This window comes from Monodon monoceros, unplaced genomic scaffold, assembly GCF_005190385.1.
Source record: "Monodon monoceros isolate NGI ecotype Baffin Bay Population unplaced genomic scaffold, NGI_Narwhal_1 Super_Scaffold_19, whole genome shotgun sequence".
Classification (NCBI taxonomy): domain Eukaryota; kingdom Metazoa; phylum Chordata; class Mammalia; order Artiodactyla; family Monodontidae; genus Monodon; species Monodon monoceros.
Window position 1 is genome coordinate 13,068,748 of NW_021703775.1, and position 25,035 is coordinate 13,093,782.

A 25,035-nucleotide genomic window follows, 5' to 3' on the forward strand; every position below is an offset into this window, starting at 1 on the left:
ACGGCGGCCGGAACCCGCGCCGCCCGTCCGAGCGGGGCGAGCGCTGCGTGACCAGGAGGCAGCCGGAGAGCCGCCCCGGGGAGACGTCTCGGGCCTATTTTTGCGTTTTTTCTCCGGGACCGTCGCCTCGCGCGCCCCATTTCCTTCTGCAGAGACTGCGACGCCCCCTCCTGGGCCGGGCCGCGGTGCCCGCCAGCCTGAAAGGCGCCGCCCGCCGGCCTGAGCGAACCTGCACTCGCCGCCGCCGCCGTTCCCCGCCGCGCTTCTCGTGGAGCCTTCGCGGCCGGCGGGGCCTGGGGCCTGGGCGCCGGGCGCGGCGCTGCAGCGGCCGGTCCTCCCCGCGCTGGGCCCCGGGCCTGGCCCCGCCGAGCACCGCACCCTCCTGACTGCCGCCGCGGGAGCCCGGCCTCAGCCCGGCCGACTCCAACAGCCTCCCGGGACCGCCGCCCCTCTGGCCCCAGCCTGCAGCCCGGCCCCCTCTTCCTTTGTGAATCTGAATGATTTTTTTGGCCTCCCCCCTCCTCCGTTGAGATTACGGTGCTAGAAGGCCGACCCCGCCACATCCCAGTGCCCCCCGCCGGCGGAATCGGCCCTCATCTTGTTCTTACCCGCGGGGTCTCTCCGCGCCTCTCTCCTTTCGGGGTTTAATGGGTGGACTTTTAAATTTTTTCCCCCTTTATTTTTCTCGCCTCTTGACTGGAAGGCCCCGCGCGAGGCTCTGCGCCTCTGCCCCTGCTGGTCTGTTCCTCACCGCCGCACAGTCCACCTGCCTCCCGCCGGGGATGGCCCCGCAGTGACGGCGGCGGGCGCCGTACCCCACGCCAGGCTGGTGCCCTCGCCCACACTCCCCCAGTCTCCCCTCCTCTCCTCCGTGTTCTGAGCTCTCTGAAAAGAGCGAAGACGCAGGGGAAGATGTGGCTGAAGCTTTTTTTCTTGCTCCTCTATTTTCTGGTCCTGTTCGTCCTGGCCAGGTTTTTTGAGGCCATTGTGTGGTACGAAACTGGCATCTTTGCCACCCAGCTGGTGGATCCGGTGGCGCTGAGCTTCAAGAAGCTGAAGACCATTCTGGAGTGCCGGGGGCTGGGGTACTCGGGGTTGCCCGAGAAGAAGGATGTCCGGGAACTGGTGGAAAAGTCAGGCGAGTATCGGCTCCCCGAGGGGCCCCTCCACTCGGAGGTGGGGACGACCCTTACTTCCTCGTACCTGGTGGTCCCCCAGAATGAGGCGGTACCTGGAAGGGTTAAGCAGACTACTTCCAGAGCTGCCCGGGTTTCCTTTGTCCAGGTTTTCTACCAAAAAAACAGTAAATCCCAGTTTTTGGAAGGGGCCTGGGCTGGAATTATTTGTAGGGGTGTTGGTGTGTCTTCCTAAGGTTATTTTAAAATAACAGTTTAAAGTGCAGCTTCTTAGTGTTGTTTACTAAATTGAGTGTTTTTCTCAAATTTCGGAAATGTCAACCAGTTACAAACGAATTGGAAAGCATTATTTGTCAGTTGAAATTCATAAGTATACAAGAAAAACCCCAAAACGTTCTCTGTAGATAGCAGCATTTGTCACCATAGTAATAACAAGTTACCCGGAGGGGAAAAACATCATTGGAATACTTAATATCAAAGAGGCATTTAGGCCTAGGATTTAAATTTTATTTTGTTTTTTATTTTATTTTTTCTTCCAGATTTATTGATATAGTTGACTTGCAGCACTGTACAAGTTTAAGGTGTACAGCATGATGATTTGATTTACATACATCATGAAATGGTTATCACAGGAAGTTTAGTGGACATCCATCATGTCATATAGATACAAAATTAAATAGTAAAAAATTTTTCTAGGATTTAAATTTTAAATAATGAGTTTAAATATAGAGAAAGTGTACAGGGCACAGTATTAGCTTTTCATACTTTAAATTTGGTGAAAATGAGGTGAATATGTTTTGTGAATGCCTATCTTGTTTGTTTCGAAAGAGTTTATTTATATTTCTGTAAGGATTTTTTTTTTAATTCTTATATCTTGGGTGTAAACTACTTTTTCCCTTCTATGCCACAGGGGCTGCATCGGCTTAAATGGGTTGGGACATATTGATAGAATTGAGCTAAGAGATATTTAACATCTTCAAGAATGCATTTTCAATAACTGTTGGTTTTGGGGTAGGATTGGGTGAGAAATGGGCTTAATTTTTTTCACCCCTGGACAAAATATATCTTGGTTTAGATACACTTCCTGGAAGGGGAACGTACGTAATTTGAGAAGGGCATTCTGGGTTGCTGTAGGAAGCAATTGAAACTGATAGTTGACTTTTTTTGTTGTTTCAAGTATATCTGTCAGCTGTGTCTTTTACAAGACAATTTTTTTTCCTTATTTAGTATCTTATAGCCATGTAGTATGATAGACAAGAGTCCTAACTCCAGAGGACTTGAGCACTCAGGTATTTGCAGATTAAGGTTAAGGTCACTACTGGGATAGAGGAGGGAACACTCTGTAAAAGTGATGCATTTTTCTTTAGAGAAAACATAAAATTGTGTGTTATTTGCATAAAATTGTGCCTCTTGTTTACTGACTGGTTTATGGTGACTTTTATTACTACCATGGCTGGCATGTAGGGTAGGGGGAATAAAGTAAAGTAGAAGATCTCTAATAAATGAACTTTCTAGGTTTAGAAGTGAAAAGTACCTTAACTGCCCCAGCCAAATCATTTTTCATGGTAAAGTAATTTGATACCACATTTTTTTTCTTGGGACTTTTATTTAGTGTTGCCTTCCTCTGGGCCTAAAAATACTTGTAACTTTGAATGTACAAGGAGTGCACATAATATTTAAAGAATACACACAGCTCACAAAAATATGACTCAGATCACACATTTTATAGCAGAGTGGTCTTGGTATAGCAATTTAACTTTATAATTTAAATATTGCTTGTGGATGGTTTTGCTGCTGTCATGATACAGTGCTTGTTTTTGCATTGTTAACATTTAAGACAAAAGTTAAAATAATTTGACGTGTTTTTCTTTACTTTTTATTTGATGATACAAAGTGTAAATTTACACTGTAAATTTGTGTATGAATATGGAATTTGTTCTTCTAGGTAATCTTTTGTATCTAACCTCCAAGTCATATAAGCCCTGTTGCTATGTTACGCAGGTGGTGATAGCAAATTTTGTAAACCCATTTCTAATTCTTGTCAGTCAGAAGTATATATTGGGCTTCCCTGGTGGGGCAGTGGTTGAGAGTCCGCCTGCCGATGCAGGGGACACTGGCTCGTGCCCCGGTCAGGGAGGATCCCACGTGCCGCGGAGTGGCTGGGCCTGTGAGCCATGGCCGCTGAGCCTGCGTGTCCGGAGCCTGTGCTCCGCAGCGGGAGGGGCCACAACAGTGAGAGGCCCGCATACCGCAAAAAAAAAAAAAAAGGATATAAATCATACTGTTTAAAAATTATTTGATGCCTGGACAAAAGCTGAATAATATTGTGGTGGTTTTTGGGGCTGGCATAAATTCAGTAATTTCCTAATAAATTATGTGATGATGCCACTAGAATATAAACTCCATCAGGAGATGGATTTTTATCTGTTTTGTTCACTTTTGCCTGACACATAGAAGGTTCTTCTTACATATTTACTAAACGTATGAATCTTAAATAGGTGTATTCAGGTTCTACTCTTCTGTAGAGTGCAGTGAAAGTACAGTGACATAAGTTTTTAACAGTATAAAATAGAATTTATCATTGAAGCTGGGAACATGAGATTTTTGCAATCTTATTAGTGTTATTTTTTCTTTTCTTCAGGTGACCTGATGGAAGGTGAGCTTTATTCTGCACTCAGAGAAGAAGAAGCATCTGAATCTGTTTCTAGTACCAATTTCAGTGGTGAAATGCACTTCTATGAGCTTGTAGAAGACACAAAAGATGGCATCTGGCTGGTTCAGGTATTAGAAACAGTGATAGAAGTGAAATTATTTTTACCAATATAGTAGTCACCAGCTGGTGACACTTCTGTGTGCTTGTGTCATGTTTCTTAGACATAACTCACTTCTCATAGGGAGGCTCCACTGTCCCCTTAAAGAGGTTTTGCAGACCAACAAAAATGAAAATTAATTAAAGAGTGGGGGAAGGGAAGTGTTGGGGAAAGAGGGTTGACTGTTTTGTTAAGAATCAGCAGAAGCAAATCCATTTTAGTTGTTGGATCTGCATTATAAAGTAAGAAACATATATATATTCCTTTTATTTAGTGGTTTGTACTGTTTCTCTCAGCTTTTGTTAACTCCAGTTTTTAATTCAGTTTTTAATTCATCATTTTTGTTTCTAAAGAAAGACCTATAGCCAACTTTGCGCCTATAGAGGAAGAACTATTGTGGGGAATGGTGGGGGAACTTATTACTTTGCTCATGAAATTGATGAGATTATAATTTTAAACCCTGGCTCTTATGCTATCAAAACTGTGAGATTTAATTAGCATATTAGAATTTTAGAGCTGTAAAGGGCCTTAAAAATCATCTTTTATGCTTCCCAAAGTGTGGTTTATGTGCCACTCATGGTAAATGAGTGGACACACATTATCATTTGTGTATTTTTATGTAAATTAGAAAAATCAATATTATATTGAACATGGAATTTCATAAATGTTGCTTAGGGAAAGTCTGAAGTTATTTAAATTTTTTAAAATATAAGTTCACTTAAAGTAACATATTAAGTAAATTAACAACATGAATTCAGCTAAAATTATGATTATTGAACCAGAATCAAATCCCAGACCCCCTCATTTCTTGTCCAGTGTTCTTGTTATTTCACATTGGGGTTGGCAAAGTTTGATTCAGGGCATAAAAAACAAAATAATTGCTGCTTCATGTTTCTTCCTGAGAACGATGACCGCAAAATAGGGTAGAAAAAGCTATTCAGTCCAGATGCCTTATTTGCAGATCTGGTCCTGTCACTGATTTGCAATGTGATTGTGGATAGATAGATTTTCTGTAGCACATGGCCTCAAATAAATACATATACACCTAAAGAAGATAGAATAGTACTATAGTCCACTGGGCTAACGGGTTGAAGTTTGGGAATTCTTCAGGTGATTGCATTGGATATCCATGACCTTTCCTTTACTTGCCACCTTCTTATTGTGTTTGACCTTTTACCCTCCAGATAATCTAATTCGGCATTTTTTAAGTCTAGCAAACAGAGAAACTGGGAGGAGGGTATGGGTATTGTCTATACATTATCCATCAAATTCTAGTTTGTGTGTTAAATTATTGGTATTGAAAAAATAAACTGTAGCATCTTTAAAGCCTTACTTTATAAATAGTTATTCTATTTCTTTTCCCAGATATTTATTTCTGATAGTTTGATCGAAGAAGACTTAATGGTTTTGGTAACTTCAATTTTATTCCTGAGACTGAACTGAATAGCCAGTCCCACTGCCCTGTGTCCTATATCTCATGTTTGTCCACACATTGAACGGTCCCATAGAGATGAGTGGTAAAGATGCTGAACACCTTCCAAAGTTGGAAAAACCTATGTCAAAAGTCTGGAAATTCTTTTGGTATATAGAGTGCTGCCTATAGACTACGAACACATTCTGCTTCACTAATTAGCATTATAGTCTTGGCTTATAAATGATCTGCTATTTTTCTATGTCATATTAAAGGTAAGCATGGATTAAACCCCCTTAAGATGTTACAAAATTCATACAGTTTATTCAGCAGTTAATTGTACACCAGGCTCTGGAGATATACCAGGAGCATACAACAGGCTAAGTCCTTGCTCTTTCAGGCAGCTCACATTCCAGTTGGGAGAGGGAGGCACTAACTAAATAAATATTTAATATAACATTAGTTAGTGGAAAGTGCTAAGAAGAAAAATAAGCAGGGTAAGGAGACAAGAGAGTGGCAAAGAATTCCCTGATAAGGTGATACTTGAATGAAGTGAAGAACAAGTAACGAATGGTAGTGAATGTAAACATTATAAATTCTAATCACGGAATTATTTTTCTCTGAAAATGTTTTTTTAGACTTCATAGGCATCAATAGTGAATGGTGCAGTAAGACACAATTTTTCCAGTGACCTTCAAGATTTGCAGTGATCACCACTGTCTGGCTTGTGTTCCCTCGGGCCAGTGGCTTACATCTGTCAAATGGCTGGCTTGGGTTGGAAGAACAGTCTCTGGTAGGGCAACTGAGAAGGTTGAGATCGAAACCTCAGTCACAGTGCCTTCAGCACTCTGAACTCGCTAGCTAAGCTAATCAGCACAGACACTTTGGTTTAAGCTCCTAAGAGAGGGCCATGTTGTTTTGTCTTTTAATTGAAAATATCTTCTCAAAACAGAAGAGAAATACTCTCAGTTGCTTGTCATTCTTTCAGCTCAGCTTATATTTATCTCATCTCTTGTGAAGGATAACATTCAAGAATTCAGTTTTTTTTTTTTTAGATGTTGGGGGTAGGAGTTTATTAATTTATTTTATTTATTTTTGCTGTGTGGGTCTTCGTTTCTGTGCAAGGGCTTTCTCTAGTTGTGGCAAGCGGGGGCCACTCTTCATCGCGGTGCGCGGGCCTCTCACTGTCACGGCCTCTCTTGTTGCGGAGCACAGGCTCCAGACGCGCAGGCTCAGTAATTGTGGCCCACGGGCCCAGTTGCTCCGCGGCATGTGGGATCCTCCCAGACCAGGGCTCGAACCCGTGTCCCCTGCATTAGCAGGCAGATTCTCAACCACTGTGCCACCAGGGAAGCCCAAGAATTCAGTTTTTAACAGTTTGAATTGTCATTCTTTTCTATTTGTTTTAAAAGAAGCTGACTCATTTCAATTTGCTCTATCATTGTCGTCTTTTTTAATCTGTGAGGATGCATAGATCCCAAACAATTCAATCTTCTTCATATTGCATTTATTTTAGGTATCCTGGATAAGAATATTTAAGCGCATCAAAGTTCTTTCCTCTTTTTCTCCCAGGTTTCCAATATCATTTTCTTACTCAGATGAATTATACACTCAGATGAATACCTAACTCTCAGGTAGCATATAACTGATAATTAGCACTTTAGACTTCATATGTCATTGAAAGGATGTCTAGATTTACTGATTTGGGGAAAATGTGACTTTAATAAATGGGTATATGACTTAGCTATTCCATCACTTGGTCAGTTCATTATTTTTCTGGAATGGGTTGGTAATAATAAAAGATAATCCAGGTTGATTATCTTTTTTGGTGACACTGCATGTGGAATGACACTACAAAAGGAAACATGAATTTCTATAAGTTAATTAATTCATCCTATATCGCTTATGATTTCTATCTTCTCAGTAACTCATGAGTTTATTTTCTGAATAATACATGTTAATGGTCTTCATATCTTTCTCCTCTTTTAAGATGTATTACTGCTCATGAATTATCCTTACATTAAAGCAGAGTGTTAGCACACTTCTTTTCATGTGAAGCTTTTTCATGTCTCTCCTGTATTCTCTGTAATATGAGGTGGAAAGAACTAATTTTAGTTTCTAAGGCAGCAACACATATGGGACATCTTTAGCAACAATACACTGTGTAATCCATGAAAGAACCAAGTCATCTTTTTTCTATCACTTCTTTCTAACATTCTAAGTTTTCCTGCTTTGTTCCTAACCTGACCTCATATCTTTCATTAGCTCTTTATTTCCAGTTTTGTGGATTCTTTGATTCTGCTGCCTACCAATCTTTTTAGCCTCACAAATAGAAGTTACTTTTCTTTCAAAAGATTCTTGGTCAGGCCTTTTATTGTTTTTTTTTTTTTTTTTGGCTGTGTTGGGTCTTTGTTGCTGCACGCGGGCTTTCTCTAATTGTGGTGAGCAGGGGCTACTCTTCGCTGCGGTGCGTGGCCTTCTCATTGTGGTGGCTTCTCTTGTTGCGGAGCGTGGGCTCTAGGCGCGAGGGCTTCAGTGGTTGCAGCACGCGGGCTCAGTAGTTGCGGCACACAGGCCTTAGATCGCAGGCTCGGTAGTTATGGTGCATGGGTTTAGTTGCTCCACGGCATGTGAGATCTTCCCGGACCAGGAATCGAACCTGTGTCCCCTGCAGGTGACACTGCAGGTGGATTCCACTGTGCCACCAGGGAAGTCCCAGTAGATAGGCTTTTGAAACGGAAAAGTTAGTGTACATTGTGGATTTTATGGATTTATCCTTATCTTAACATTTCTATTTCTACATTTTGACTTTTGTTCAAAGAAGTTCAAAGAGGGACTGTGCTATCTGTTCTCTGCTGGCTTTGTCACATTATAAGGAATTTAACATCAGTGGAATTGAGGTAGCAGTGAAAAGCATCATATGATTTAAAGTAAAGCTTTAGGTCAATATTTACTGAAGTATTATGTTAATATGGTTCCTGTTTGGCTGAAAAGAGTTACTAGCTGTTTTAAAACTTGTTTATTTTTTACTCCTAGACAGTAGTTTTGTTCAGGGAGGTTCTAAGTTATTTATTCCTCTCTTGACACTATGCTAAAGGTGAAATACTTGGCAAGCCATCTTATCCTTTATTTTGTATTGGTGAAGAGCTTTTATTTGTGTTTACTCAAAGAAAGCTAGTGAGGCTACCAAAGAAATAATTAAATGCTGTTGAATTTTGTTTTTGTCAATTACTCATCTTCACTTTTAATGGTTTTATACAATTTGCATATATATATTTAGGTTGGTCTATGATTTTTTTTTTTTTGGCCATGCCGTGCAGCATGCAGGATCTTAGTTCCCCGACTGGGGATCGAACCCATGCCCCCTGCAGTGGAATCGCAGAGTCTTAACCACTGGACCTCTGGGGAAGTCCCTGTGGTCTATGATTTTGAAAGTAGAAACTCGCTGTTCTAATGAAATATTGAGAGATGCAGAAAAATATTTTAGCTCTACACTCCTTTTATATGGAGTTATGTTATTTAATTTAGCCTCCATGTTGCTGTATGGGGATTAACAATATTAAAAGGGAAATGACAGATGTTCTGATTAGTAATAAAACCCACCTCTAAAAAATAGGTGAAAGTGTGTGGGTTTTTTCTTATACCAGTGTAACACATGTGGAAGGGAGTAAGCAATAACCTGAGGCCCAGTTTTTCTTTGTAAGTTTAACTGGACTACACAAGACTGACATCAGAAAATATGGCAACTTAGCATCTCACACTGTCCAACTCAGTTCCTTCCAGTGCTGTGCTGGAGCCAGCTCAAACTGCTTCATGAAGGGCGATTGTTAACATCCCTTTCCAACTCCACAGTTAGAGATGTCACGTTGGTAACTTGAAATCAGCCATGTGGGAGTATTTACACCAAGGAAATAAGTAAATGATAGAAATCAGAGCTTCTGTTTTCTTCTAGACAGCTAGTTGTTAAACATTTACCAGCAAACCACTGGTTTCATCCATTCATCCAACCATCCAACAAATATTTATTGAAATCTAATGTGTGCCAGCTGAACCTGTGATAAGGGCAAAAAAGACAAATAACCTACAGTCTGTGCCGTAAGACAGCTCACAGCTTGGTTTACTAAAATGTGTGGGCCAGTAAAAACTCTTAGCCTAGATTACCTTTTCCAGCTAAGTTAGATGGTCCGTGATGGTGCTACCATCTTGAGAGATCCTAAAGAGCTATTAGACGATAAAGTAGAAACCAGGAAAATTAGTACTAGGAAAAACCTAGTCGTTTTTTTTTCTGAAAAAAGTGTATTTTTAAATACACTGAACTGGAAGTCTTTGTGTGTGACTGGGGTCAAGAACACTGATGTGCAGTTGCATAGCCAGGTACCAGTTACGCTAATGTTTGTCGGAAAGCATCCCAGACGACAGGTTGCTGGGGAAGGGACTTGCATTATAACAGAAATCGGAAACTTGGAGCCTTTAGAGAACCTATATAATCAGAAGTAAGAGAATGAGTTACTAAACCATAAAAAGCTGAAATAGTTTAATTCAACATGAATATTTAATAAGTGCCCACCTGACTTAGGCACCATGCTAGCTGCAGGGAAAACAATGGTGAGCAAGTGTAGGGTTGCTGGTTAGAGAGGCAGATACCCTGGGAAGGGGGATGGAAAGATTGCTTCACTGCTAGCCTATGTTGCCAGGTCCGTTCCAGACTTGAGACTTGGAACTCAGGCTGTACTTTCATCTAGTTTTTTCTAGTCTCTGAGAATATTCCCCACAGAGAATGCAACATCCTTCGTGAACTGCAGGGGAATATGTTTCCCGTTTCACCACCAGAGTGAATGCCATTCAGAATCACTGTGCATGCTTTTGGATGTGAGCTATAGCTTGGAAGCTGTTACTGATGTGACACAGTAGTAATAGGCTTAGAGTATTTTGTTGTGCCATGTGACAAGCCAGATGAGTTATTTTGTTAAAACATTTTTAGTGGTTGTTTAATTTGGCCTCCACGAAATTTAATTTATGCTAAACCTTCAGTTGAATAATATAACTATATAGGACATTGGATAAAGCAATTTCTAATTGTGTAAATATAACTAAAGAGTCAAATAAGATGCTTTCATGCACTGCCTAAGGGATTTTTCATTTTTGTGTGGTTCTCTTAGTCAGGAATCATTAAACTCTTCAAAGCAGATGTTGGAATAGCTTGCTGAATAAATAAGGCCCTGGGGTTAAACATTGTCATGTACCTGCCTCAGAGATATTCACCACCTCTCTTCACACACTTTTGTTGTCTGTCCTATAACCAGGGGTGCCTGGAACAACCCCCTCATTCCTACTTCCTTTCTTAGCATTGGATGACTGTGCAGTGATCAGGATCTTCACTGAAAGATGCCCCTAGACTGAGGGCCAAATCCTATATTGATTAAAGCAACCGCTTGATTACCCCCTTGACACAGTGTCATTATGAATACAGACCTGAAGTGTTTGGGTTATTTGCAGCCTTGATCAGGAAATAGGAGTGAAAGGGGAGTTATTTTAAAAAACAGGGCAAAGACCAGGGAGTATAGCGATATGATTTTACAGAGATTTCTTAATCCTTCTGAGTAATCTGAAAAATAAGTTCAAGATTTCTTTGGTTACTTGATGGAAGAAAGAACTACCATATTGACTCTTCAGTGGCAGGAAAAGAAAAACAGAAGAGAAGAGAAAAGCCTGCCTTGCTTCATCTCCCTTATTCTTCAGATAAAATTTATAAAGTACTTTTAGACAATGGAAAAATGTGGAAGCTAGGAACTTACTGGGTAATGTAACCTGTGTGACCCTCCTCAGAAAGCACTTTCACCTGCTAAGACCATGGCCTCAAATTGCTCTCCTCCTGGTTACCTCAACCGCCTGAGCATTTTAATAACATGTGCCTCCCTCATTAAGGCCATTTATTTTCACTTAAAAGTACTATCAGAACCATTTGTTCAGTGCCCTAAATTGTATGTTTGTGTATGTATTTATTAAGCCTCAAAGTTATGTTACAAAGTGTTACATACCTGTGTGTGTCTCTGTAGGTATGAGGATGATAGTATCAATGATATATGGCAAAGGTTATTGGACAGTAATCTGTTGGCACATAAAGTGAACTTTAAGTCACTTGTCACCACCATGCACTTTCTCTCCTCCTGCGGCCCTTGAAATTTGTTAGACTTCCCAGCAGAGAGACCAGAGATGAGGTATTTGCACCAACTCTTGCCTCTCCCAGGCACTCATTACACACACTCACCTGGGATTTCACTTCCTGGAGGCTTTGTGGACGTGAAAATGGCCCTTCCTTCTAGAGAGTTTAGAGGCCCCCAGAGTATTGTGCTGTAATTTTGAGTTAAATAGTATCAGTAATATAGCATTCATGAAAATAAACTTGGCCTGTATACCCTGGGCTTAAAATAAACAGATGGGTTCATGAAGACATAGGACACTTTTGGATTTCCTTTAATTTCCCATTTAGTTATTTTTGTTTTTAATATATACTTTTTGTTTGTTTTTTACTGGTATCTCTATTCATTAAAATCAGGAAGATAAGGAATAAAGGGAAAAGGTATTAACAATTAGAAAGCCTGAGAAAAGTCATTGCATATTTTGAAGGTTAATCTACATTAAAAAAATTTTTTTTTCTTCCCCCAATCCTAACTGTTTGAAAGCTATTTGCAAAGTTAGAAGTTCAAGAATGTAGAATTTATTAATGGTAATTTTTTAATATGTTAGAACCTTTCGTGATTGTTAAGAAAAATGCCATAGTAGTAGTATATTGTTTTAGTCAAGCATAGTTTAATAGAAAACATGTGTTTGACTCTTGGCTCCATAATTACACTTTTAAAAAAGTGAAATTTGAACTCGTTGAACCCACATGTGGTAATTTTTAGTAAGCTTTATTTGGGTTATTTAAAATTTTCTTTTTAGAGCAGAGAAATGACTCCAAGGGCCATTTTCTTCCTGTGTAAGTTAATTCTAGAGGATAAGCCACATGGAGGAGAATGTGGCTAGCTTTTTAATATGGTTTTGACTCCCCTTCTGCATAACTACCACAGAGTGTGAGAGTTTAATGTACTGTATTCAGTGTTTTAAATCTTTTCCAGTTGGACAGTTGCTCCTTTTACAAGAATTGCAGTGATAATATGATGACATAGTAAACAAGACCTAGGAACAGAATATGTTTTTCAAAAAAAGTAAAGTTATAGATGTAAATGGTGGGTTTGACTCCATTTCAGGTGATTAAAGTATCTGTTTTTCTTTTGGGGGGAATAGGTTATAGCAAATGACAGAAGTCCTTTGGTGGGTAAAATCCACTGGGAGAAAATGGTGAAAAAGGTGTCAAGATTTGGAATACGTACAGGCACGTTTAACTGTTCCAGTGACCCCAGGTAAGTTGATTGGGCAATTCTTAGAATTTGAGTTCTGACCAGAATTTTTTTAATGTGATAAAGACAGTGGTATTAGAAGCCTGTTGAAACTGAAAGTTCATTAGCGTGTTTAGCATGTTGTTAGCTACACAGGTATCTGATGAATAGTTTCTGATAACTGGCAGTTACTTACTTTCTCTCTGAGCTCTCTTTCTGTCTGGTTCTTCTATGTTGTTTCTAACGGGGGTGACTCTTTAGAGTATGTCTTCGGTCTTTTTTGTTTCAATTTTACTTCCCAAAGAGACTTCAGTACACTGATGGCTTTAGGTGACACCTTTGTGCTGATCTAAATCTCCTTTCATGATTCGGACCTCTCGTTTGCATTTTGACACTCGTTTCCATTTGCCATACGAGTACCCCAGATAGACTCTGTTCCCTAAACCTGGTATTCAAATTCATATTCGTCTTTTTTTTTTAGTAAACCATGTGCCCTTTCTGCCTTTTCTTTTTCTGTCCTTTACTATTTTTTTTTTCCATTTTCTCAGACAAAAATCTTTGCAGGCATTTTTGTTTTTCTTTTTGTCATCATCTCCAGTATTTAGTCTGTCACATTATTTCTTGTTTCATTATTCCATTGTTTCTTCTTTGAAATGCGTTTTATTTCAATTTCTAGTTCCTCCAAGTTATGACTTGAATTCATTTGTTCATTTAATTATCCATTCAGTAAACATTTAATAAAAGATTAGTTGGACTTCCCTGGTGGCACAGTGGTTTAAGAATCCGCCTGCCAGTGCAGGGGACACAGGTTCAAGCCCTGGTTCAGGAAGATCCCACATGCCACGGAGCAACTAAGCCCGTGCGCCACAACTACTGAGCCCGCGTGCCACAACTACGGAAGCCCGTGCGCCTAGAACCCGTGCTCCACAACAAGAGAAGCCACTGCAGTGAGAAGCCCGCACACCACAATGAGTAGCCCCAGCTCAATGCAACTAGAGGAAGCCCGCGTGCAAAGACCCAACACAGCCAAATATAAATAAATAAATAAATAAATAAATTTAAAAGAAAAAGATCAGCACGTACAGCATGTTCTGTTCAGTGCTGAGGACGGGGCGTATGATATGTATGGAGAAGCCCCCACGTTAGGTAGTTTCTGATGTAGGTAGATACACCTGGCTTACCTATGTCCATTATATGTGGTCACAGTGGGAGACCCATTTGCTGTAGAAAACCCTCCTCCACCACTGCTTCACCTCAGATTCTCCTGCCCTTCTCCTTCAGGCTTACGTTTGCTTCGATTTTCCTCACTGTTCTTGTTTTGCTCACTTGTAGTGTAGGCTGAGATGTGTGGTAGGAGGACTTCTTAAACGTTGGGGATAAGAAGGGAACTTGTGTCTCCTGACTCACATTTAGTCTCCTCATTTACCCACAAAGCTCCCATTTTCATCTTCAGCACAGAACCTTGATCATATTCTAATGCCTTTGGTTGAAATGTCCAAGATAGCGTAAGTGTTCATGTTCTTATGAAAAGGAAATCATTCTTATTTCTGTCTTGTGTTTACCAAAGACAGTGGCATTTGGTCCTATTCCATCATTCCCAGATGGTCTAAGTGAAAGATCTTTTTCTCTCCCACTGGTGATTGCAATACCAGAAAAAATGATAGTTCTGATGTTTTGATTTTTTTTTTCAGATAATGCCAAAAGTCAGTATTAACATCACCAATTTATTGAAAAATATTCAGAACTTATTTTTTTAATGAATAAACTAAATAATACATTTTAAACACTAACTTATAAATATATTAGAAAATATCAAGTGCAAAAATATAAAGGTCAAACACATTTCAGTCTAACGTAAGTTCTTAAATAACAATAGAGGATTCAAAACGAAACTAAGCATGACATAAAGTGAAGATGATCTATTCAGCATGAAAAACTGAAGGAAATAGTAGAATTGATTTTTAATGTAATTTTATAAAGCAAAATGCATCAGAAGTGTCATAATTGAGTCCAGTGGACTTTAGCACAAATTTTTCTAGCTTTTCTTTTGAAAAGCCCTTTTTGATTCTATACCAGCTGAGGAACGGTGAAGAGATACATATAATCTACCTCCAAGTTTTCTCTAAATCCTTCATCTTCGTCTTCAGATAATCCCACCTCTTATTTATGACGGAAGAGACCTTTTTTGAGCAACTTTTTGCTTTTTTGTTGACTGCAGCTATAATTTTTTGTTATTAAACAAGCACTTTTACGTCATCTTCCTTAGTTTCATCACAAAGATGAAGATCTTGATGCAGAGTTACTTATATCAGTTTCAGTATTGTCATGTTGGTTTCCTTTGATTTGGAAAGTCTTCCAACTAGAGTGAGAACTATTCTTGTCATAGATGCTGTGCTTAGTCAGGGTCATTTTTTTTCTTTTTTTTGAGGATTATGGAGATGCAGAAGAACAAAATAGGGAGATAATAGAAAAGCGTGTTTAGAATGTCAATGCAGGGTGTAACTGGGCAGAGAATAGTGCTATTCAGCAAGCAAGCATTTTAATATGTTGAATAATTCAGTCATTATCTTGATCTCAGATTTTTAAAAACAGCAAAACTCTCTACTCTGCTGCCTATGTTGCTTTCTTTGACTGTAGTTCCTTCTCTTGGGTGGCCTCCAGGACAGCCTCCTCTGATGTGCTGGCCCCATTGTATCGTAGTATTTTCCTGGCCTGTTTTGCTCCCCTTAAGAACATTCAGGACCTCCACTCTGTACAGTACCTGACTCTGTCCATGGCAGCAGTTTCCATTTCTTTCCCACACAGCCATCTTGCCTGGCCCCAGTTCCTCGAATTCCCCAACCCAGTGATCTATCTCAGGGGCCTTTACCCCGTCAGGTCTATTCTCTACTCTTTTTCTGCCCCCACCTTTGGAGAAAGAAGGAAGTGACGTGGGATATGTATCGGGAGGTTGGAGAGGCGGGGCAGAGATAGTAAAGAGTGGGATGGCACGGGAATTACAGGAGCTGAGTGATAAATGGGCCAGGAGGGCTTATGGTGCAAGAATCAGGGATGCGTGCCCATGGGCTAAGCAGAGAAAAGAAAGTAAAGGGAAGATTGGTGAGCAGGACAGGAAGGCCAAGGAGACCAATGACCTTGTCTGAAGAAACAGCATTTTATGAACAGAATACCAAGGTTTCTTCTTAAATATAGTATGCCTTATCAGAAGCTGGAGTGCCAAAACTCACTAGCTATGTTTTTTTTTTTTTTAATCATTTTTAGTCTTCAAATTCTCTAAGAGATCTCAAAAGGTTTACTTTAAGAACTAGAGGATATTTTCGTGGTGTCATCATTGAACTTATTCAGACCTTTAAAAAGGTTTTTTAAATTGGCAGTAAAAAGTTTTTATATTGATATGAGCATTAGTCTTTTCCGTCTAACAGTGGGGTTTTAAAATTAATATGGTGTACTTTATTTGTGTGTTGGATTCCAAGTCTGGAAAACATGATTTAATTTGAAAGATATATGATGACATACAAAATTTTATTGTCCTGGGTACTCTTAAATTCTTGTGAAATGATAAACCTTAAAACTGTCCCTTAGTTCTGAACTGAAAAGAAAGTACATAGTACATTTGTTTTCTTCCATGAAGAAATGTATGCGCTAAGATAAGACTTGGCTTGTTTTACACAGTAAAATTTTCTGTTTGAAAGGCTGTCATTTAATTTATGACACGAATCAGAAGCCAAATATTCTCTGAGGTGTTTATACAAAGATGAACAGAATGACCAAGAGTAGAAATGTGTCATCCCAAGTATCCTATGCAATTAAAAAAGTAAAGCTAGTTAGATATTTAAGATGTGAACAAGGCAACTATCTATATGTAGTTGACTTGTTGTTTTGGGGGGAGGGTGGTGGAAATGGCATTCATGTCAGTGAACTATTATTTTGCATTGGACAAATACACTGTTACAGAATAGAAGATATTTTATTTTGTCGGAGTATCTAATTCTTAACCCGTTTCAATTAAAGCAATATTGACATTAATGGTATCTATCTTGTTAAGGAAGTAAATCAACTCAACAAGAAGCTGAGTCGTAGTCTTTGATCCTGAGTCACCCAGATAGTTTCCCAGAGTCGTTACTAACCTTGTCTTTGTGACATAACATGTTGTCTTCGCTTATCTTAAATTATATCACGAAATTCCTGAGATAAGATTAATTGTACTATCATCATAAAACCATATGCCACGTAAGTCAAGACTTCTATCTTAATCTGATCATATAAATGTATAATATGCTTATTTAATTTAATAAAATATAATCCATACTTTAAAGTAAAGCATAACATTTATGATTTTTTTTCCCCTTTTGCGGTATGCGGGCCTCCCCCCCCCCCCACCCCCCCCCCCCCCCCCCCCCGCTGCAGATAACATTTGTGAATTTTACATCAGTATTCTGAATAGCAAAATTAAAAATTAAACATTTATTACCATCCACTTACAAATCTGTAGTGAACAAAATGTATCCACATGGTAGATTTTCTTTTTTCCAACTTTACTGAGGTAAATTTATATATTGTAAAACTCCACATGGTAGGTTTTTAGAAAAAAACTTTTTTGTTTTTAAAGGAAATTGTTTCTCTGATTATCTCTCCAAATACCCCTCTTCATGGTCCTCATTAAAAAGATGAGAGAGTACAGAAAAATATAGGACTTGCTCTTTTCTAGGTGAGCCTTCGTGCAGATCACTTTAGGACAGTGCTTGTGTGTGTCAGGCATTGTGGTGGGTGCTTGGGTTAATAAGTGGGTACAGCATGGCTCCTACCCTCAGGAGCTTGGCATTCAAGTCAGGGACTCAGCATATAAGATAATCTGTTTCCTTCTCTCTTCTTTGCCCACCTGAATCTAACCATCCTTCGTGAGCTAGTTCAGTTCCCAAACTTTTCATGAAATCTGCACCAGCCCAAACTCCCAATGATACCCCCTTTTTTTGAACTTCCTTTACATTATTTAGTAATAGAATATATACAGTTTTACACTTTTGTCTCCTTAATAGGATTTTAAATTCTTTGTGAACAGGAATTATTTTCCTGTTATCTTTAGGATCTTATTAGCACATAATGCATTAGTAGTTTCATAGTAGATGCTGGAAGTACTTGCCGATTCTCTTGACTCTAAGGCTTTTCAAGCTACACTTTTCTTTAAAAAAAAAAAGAAAGGAAAGAAAAGAAACACAGAGATACAAACGAAAAATATGATAAAAAGAGAGCTTGCTTTTCCTCTTATACAACTGCCAGGTATTGGTACTACTTTTGACTGTTTACAGGTAATTTGTTTTTGGGGAGAGGGTATCTTTCAAGTGCTAAGGAAATGTGTCAGGGAAAAGACAAACTGTTTGCACAACAGTGAAGATGAGCAAGCTAGCTCATTTAGCGGCCTAGCTATTTACTTACGGTCTCCTCTCTTATAGATACTGCAGGAGAAGAGGCTGGGTACGATCCACACTCATTATGTCTGTTCCACAAACAAGTACTTCTAAAGGGAAAGTCATGCTTAAAGAATACAGTGGGCGCAAGATTGAAGTAGAGCACATTTTTAAGTGGATAACTGCTCATGCAGCTTCACGGATCAAAACCATTTATAATGCTGAACGTTTGAAAGAAGAATGGAATAAAAGTGATCAATACTGGGTAAAAATATACCTATTTGCAAACCTTGACCAACCCCCAGCTTTCTTCTCTGCACTAAGCATAAAGTTTACTGGAAGGGTTGAGTTTATTTTTGTAAATGTGGAAAATTGGGACAACAAGAGTTATATGACAGATATTGGTGTATATAACATGCCATCATACATACTTAGAACTCCTGAAGGAATTTACAGGTATGGAAACCACACAGGCGAATTTATATCCCTTCAGGCCATGGATTCGTTTTTGCGCTCAGTACAACCTGAAGTAAATGATTTGTTTGTTTTGAGCTTGGTTCTAGTTAATCTTATGGCTTGGATGGACTTATTTATCACACAAGGAGCTACCATAAAACGATTTGTGGTTCTCATAAGCACTTTAGGGACATATAATTCTCTATTAATTATTTCCTGGCTACCGGTGTTGGGCTTTTTACAGCTCCCTTACTTAGATAGCTTTTATGAGTATAGCTTAAAATTGTTGAGATATTCCAATACAACCACGCTGGCCTCATGGGTCAGGGCAGACTGGATGTTTTATTCTTCACACCCAGCCTTGTTTCTTAGTACATACCTTGGACATGGTTTACTAGTCGATTACTTTGAAAAGAAGAGACGGCGCAACAACAACAATGATGAAGTCAATGCCAATAACTTAGAGTGGTTGTCAAGTCTGTGGGACTGGTACACCAGCTACCTCTTCCACCCGATTGCTTCTTTTCAGAACTTCCCTGTAGAATCTGATTGGGACGAAGACCCCGACTTGTTCTTGGAGCGATTAGCTTTCCCTGACCTTTGGCTTCACCCTCTGATACCAACTGATTATATAAAAAACTTGCCAGTGTGGCGATTTAAATGCCTTGGAGTCCAGTCTGAAGAGGAAATGTTGGAAGGTCCTCAAGATATTGAAAATGACTCAGACAGTGAGAGCATAGACACTTTTAGCAGCGAGAAGGAAGTATTTGAAGATAAACAAAACGTAGTTCACAATTCTCCAGGAAGAGCAAGTCACTGTGATCCTGAGGCTTGTTCATGTGCCAATAAATATTGTCAGACCAGCCCTTATGCAAGGAAGGGGCGGTCTTATGGATCATATAGCACTAATGAAGACATGGAACCTGATTGGTTAACTTGGCCTACTGATATGCTGCACTGTACTGAATGTGTTGTTTGCCTAGAGAATTTTGAAAATGGATGTTTGCTAATGGGGTTGCCCTGTGGTCATGTGTTCCATCAGAATTGCATTATGATGTGGTTGGCTGGGGGCCGACACTGTTGCCCTGTTTGCCGGTGGCCTTCTTACAAAAAAAAGCAGCCATATGCACACCACCAGCCCTTGTCAAATGATGTCCCATCTTAACCACGTGCAATTTGTCCTTTATAAGCTTTGCGTATCCTACAGCTTGCCTTTTTAATGTTAGTCACCAAGTTTTTGTGGTTTGACGTTTAATTTAATGTTAGTGCAGTGACAGGAAATATACATTTTGCTAACGTTGATGACAATTATTTGGTTGCCTTGTGTGTCAATATGAATGCATACTTAAATGTAAAAATTTTTATTTACAACATTGGAAATTCAGAAGTTAATGTCTTTTTGTAAGCACAAAAGAAGTATGATAGAAATTTATCCTAGCAAGACTTTACAAGGTAGGACCAAATTCTAATGGAATTGAGGGAGTTTCTTATCCTAAATGTTTCCTCCCTTTTTACAATCTGTGTCCAGCACCTCTTGGTTAAATAATGTATGCTCTGAGACATGAAATTAAAACAGACCTATGAAATAAATTATTTTAAAACCAGAAGATTACAGCTTTTTTAAAATTGTTTTTGATAAGGTGGCTGAGTGCTAAAAGTGTTTTGCTGGTTTGTTAATTTCACAGGTAAGTCAAATATGATTCTTGATTCGTGGGGGTAAAAACAAGACAAATTACGTTGCTGACACTAGCCAGAGGTGATGTTAGCTTTGGTTAGCTTTGTTGGGAAGGAATTTCATGATGGGCTTTTTTTAAAGTATTAAATCATTTATGAGTATATTCATGTAAATAAAATCAACTGTAGCATATTGGCCACACATTACTTTATATATTTTTCCTGACTTTTTATTTTGAAAAAATTTTTAACTATAGAAAGGTGGAAACATAGTACAATGAACATTCATTTCTCTAATTCACCAGGTGTTTACATTTTGTTATATTTGCTTTATCTCCTCTATGTCTATAATCTTTTTTTCCTTTCTCTCTTTTTTTTTTCTTTTTTGCTGATCCCTTTGAAAGTAAATTTCAGTCATCATGATGCTTCTTTGCCACTAAAATGTATCACCATGTAACTCCTAAGAACAAGAACATTTTTTATATAACCACCACACCATTATCACACCCAGGAAATTTAACATTGATTTAATAATATCTAGTATACAATTTGTACTCCCCAGTTGCTCCCAAAATATTCTATATCTTTATATGTTTCTGTTTTGTTTTTATTGGGAACTCAGGCAAAGTTTATGATTGGGTTTAGTCTCCTTTGTTTCATTCTTTTCTCCAGAGCAGTTCCCCTGCCCCCCCCTTTTTTTTTAAAGTCTTTTCTGACATTCTTGAAGAGTACAGGGCTAGTTGGCTTATGGAATGTTCCACATTTCTGGATTTGTCTGAGCGTTTCTTCATGATTAGATTTAAAGTAAACAATATTGCCTAGATGATACGTATTTCCCTTGTGTATGACGTCAGAAGGCACGGTGATGTCAGTTCATCCCATTGTTGGTGATGCTAAATTTGGCTAAGATAGTATCTGTCTTATCTTTGCAGTGTAAGGTACTTTCCACTTGATAATTAAGAAGGAACCTGTGAGGCCACGAGTATCCTGTTCTTCAATAAACTTTAACCCAATGGTTTTAACATCTGTTGATGATTATTAGCCCGAATCAGGTATTAAATAGGAGTTGTGACTTGGAGATTTTTAAATTCTATCCTTCATTCTACATTTATTAAGTGGCATTTTTTGTGTGTGAAAGAAGAGCTTTCCATTTTTTCATCTTGTGCTTTGAAATATCACTATAGACCCAGATTCTTTTTATATTCAGTGTGTTAAAATTCATTATTCTTTTTGATGCTCAAATCATCCCAAATTTGGTAAGTGGGAGCCCCTCTAAGCCTATTTACATCCCTTTGTGATCTTGAAACACTTCTTTGCCTTTTGACACAAGGTATTCCAGGCTCACTTTGTATTTTTCCTGGCCCAACCCTGTAATCAGTCATTTCTTCAAAGGGTCCAGGTTTCATGGGGGACTTTAAAACCCTTTATTGACTGCCCCTCAAAATGGTAAGAAAATTAAATTTTCTCATTCTGAATTGCTGCTGGATTACTAGCAGAAACATTTTTTCCCCTTCACGATACACTGAGCCTCATTTTCACAGTAATGGGAATAGTAAGGATTAGCAGTTACTTACTTTGTATTAATATTTGAGAGCTTTTAAAAATTTTAAATGAGTACAAACACTACTCCTTGTGCTCTAATTTTCCTTTCAAAAAAAAAAGTAATCATGTTATCGTAAATGTTTGTGTTTCTCAGAGTTCTGCCACTGTTCCACAGCTCTTTTCTCTCGTATTTTCGGCAGATGTCCCAAATCGACATGTCCAGGCAAAGGCCCCTCCCCAGATCTTCAGTTTCATGTACAGCTGTCTGTTGAACAGCTCCTCCGAGATGCTCTTAAGTAACTAGTCTCAAAACAGCTTTTCCTTCTCTCTTCCTAACCCCCAGTCCTCCTCTTAAGGTCCTGATTTCAATTCATACGTATAATATTGTCCATTCTGAAATGTATACCAAGTATAGATATTTTAAGAGGTAATTAGGGGGTTTCCCTGGTGGCGCAGTGGTTGAGAGTCCGCCTGCCGATGCAGGGGACGCAGGTTCGTGCCCCGGTCCGGGAAGATCCCACATGCCGCGGGGCGGCTGGGCCCGTGAGCCATGGCCTCTGAGCTTGTGCGTCCGGAGCCTGTGCTCCACAACGGGAGAGGCCACAACAGTGAGAGGCCCGCGTACAGCAAAAAAATAATAAATAAATGGTAATTAAAATTTCTCCTCCAGTGTCCCGGGGCACAGCGCACTTTGGAGACTACAGGCATACCTTGGAAATATTGCAGGTTTGGTACCAGTCCACCGCAATAAGGCAAATATCGCAATGAAGCCAGTCACAGGAATAATTTGTTTTCCCAGTACACATAAAAGTTATGTTTACACTGTACTGTAGTCTATTCAGTGTGCAATAGCGTGTCTAAGAAAACAATGTACATACCTTAATTTAAATGATACTTTCTTGCTAAAAAATATGTTATCATCAGAACCTTTAGCAAGTTGTAATCTTTTTGCACTATAGTACTAGCCCCGAAGATAAACCAGGCTCCTTAATGCTGGATTACAAGGCCCCTCATAATCTGTTCCTGGCCCACCTCTTGGACCCATCGTGACACTCTGTACTGCCTGTCTCTTCAGGCCCGTGCTCTAGTTTTTCTCAGCTTGGTGCTTTGCTGTCCCATCTGCCTAGTGTTTTCACCCCTCTTCTCCGCTTTGTCTGGCTAGATCCCACTTTCTCCAGAAATTCTACACCTCCTACCCATCTTTTCTTTCTCCACCAAGCTTATAAAGAGACGCAGATATCTTTACAGTGAAAGCTTAGGTGGTAGTCACCCTACTCAAGTGATCAAACTTAGCATCACCAATAATGGAGCAACCCCATCGCTCCTTGACCTTTCTTGATATGTGTCCTTCTTATATCCCAGTGATACCTTGTACAAGCCTGTCCTACATAGCTGCATTGTATTAAAACTATGCATGTGTCTTTTTCAGGTGAATTCCTTTAAGGTAGGAACTGTGCTTTATTCATTAAATATATCAACATGCATGGCATAAAACAGAGATTATACCTTTTGAATGTTAGACATGCAATAAAAATATTACAGTGAGGTCAGGGAGGAAATAATTGCTAGAGGTTCAGGTCTCCAGGGAAGCTTGACTCATCCCTTAATTGTTAAGCATAGCAAACAATGCTTTTGTCAGATTTTCCTGGAGGCAGAGAATTGAAGGAAGTATTCAAGGTTGACAGACTCTAAACTTTAACTGTGTTTAAAAAGAACCTTTGAATTCTTAGAGCCACCTAGTGAATTTAATCAACTAAAGATTCCACGGCTTCCCTGGTGGCGCAGTGGTTGAGAATCTGCCTGCCAAGGTACGGGACACGGGTTCGAGCCCTGCCCTGGGAGGATCCCACATGCCGCGGAGCAACTAGGCCCGTGAGCCACAACTACTGAGCCTGCGCGTCTGGAGCCTGTGCTCCGCAACAAGAGAGGCCGCGATAGTGAGAGGCCCGCGCACTGCGATGAACAGTGGCCCCCGCTTGCCACAACTAGAGAAAGCCCTCGCACAGAAATGAAGACCCAACACAGCCATAAATAAATAAATAAATAAAATTTAAAAACAAAAATAAAAGGTTCCAAGTATGTGGGCTTTCTAGTTAACTGAACTCTGGTTAACTGTAATAGTGGGACACGTAATTGTGTTCTGCTCAACAGTTTTTTCTTCTGTCTTCTCTAATTATTTCTTATGTAAGTCTTTTCTTTCTTTAAGGATGATAAGCTCCCTGAGGGCAGGAGTAATTGTAAGGTCGGATCTTAACAAACGGTACCACGAAACAGAGGAAAGCTTCTAGTGAGCTTTATTAGGGAGCGCTCCCGGGCGAGGTTCGCTGGTCCGAGAGAAAGGGGGCCAGAGAAGTCGCGCCCGGGCGAGGGTTGGGCAAGATTTTATAGGGGAATAAGGGAAAGGGGTGTGGTGAATCCGGGAGGGCGCAGGGTATTCCTTATTTGGTGGTCTTTTCAGGTATCCTGGGGGACCGTTGGTCCCGCCCCTCGAAAGGCGGGAAGGCTGGGCTGGTTTCGAAGTCCCCAGGTCAGTTCCTGGAACTGGGTGGTCCGGAATGTCGCCAGGGCAGTTTCTGGAACTGGGTGGTCCGGAGAATTTCGTTCTGATGCAACCTGTGAATCTGATTGTGTTCCCCTGCCTCGGGCCAGTTGGCCTTACAGTAATGTTATAATCTACTGTTATGTCTTTAACACATTAGACCTAGAGTAGATAATCAATAATTGTTTGCTTGAATTTAAAAAATATTTTCTAATTTTACCCTTTACCAAACATTTTACTCCCCATCTAGTATAGGTGGAAAAGATAAAACGGAAGAGATTATATTTTTAGTACCCATTAATAGTGACGAAGATATCAATATTTATGGCCTACTCCAAGAAAAAAAATCTTAACTTTTTTCCTGCAGTAACATACTTTTTAAAATTATCTCTTCTTTAGATTATGTGGGAGCCTGGAAGATTATTCATGTAATCTTTCTCCTTGCTCCCTCATTTTCCCCCTTGGTCATTTTATTATTCCTTAAAACTCTACCAAAGGGTCAAAAGGTACGGAGAGAAGTGTTGAGTCCTTTTTGCTATTGGATCTGATTAAAAATTTAGAGAAGAAAAAATGGATTTAATTGTTTAAATGTTACTTTTGAATCATCTGTGTTTTGATCATTCTGCTCTTGCTCTTTGTTGTCAGTAATATGAGTACATTGATCAATTTAGGCAATCTCTTTG

General features: G+C 39.5%; 1 protein-coding gene across 1 annotated transcript; it reads left to right on the forward strand.

Annotated features, from left to right (window-relative positions):
* Nucleotides 1-352: 352 nt before the first annotated feature.
* Nucleotides 353-20,204, forward strand: RNF103 (ring finger protein 103). Its single transcript, XM_029231823.1, has 4 exons — nt 353-1,138; nt 3,778-3,917; nt 12,645-12,760; nt 18,187-20,204. The coding sequence occupies exons 1-4, from the start codon at nt 913-915 to the stop codon at nt 19,760-19,762; spliced, it is 2,058 nt and encodes a 685-aa protein (XP_029087656.1). The 5' UTR covers nt 353-912; the 3' UTR covers nt 19,763-20,204.
* The last annotated feature ends 4,831 nt before the right edge of the window (nt 20,205-25,035 follow it).

Coding starts and splice junctions, on each gene's coding strand:
- RNF103 (XM_029231823.1), top strand. CDS start 913: ATGTGGCTGAAGCTTTTTTTCTTGCTCCTCTATTTTCTGGTCCTGTTC. Junction 3,918..12,644: donor ATGGCATCTGGCTGGTTCAG/GTATTAGAAACA, acceptor TGGGGGGAATAG/GTTATAGCAAATGACAGAAG. Junction 12,761..18,186: donor AACTGTTCCAGTGACCCCAG/GTAAGTTGATTG, acceptor CCTCTCTTATAG/ATACTGCAGGAGAAGAGGCT.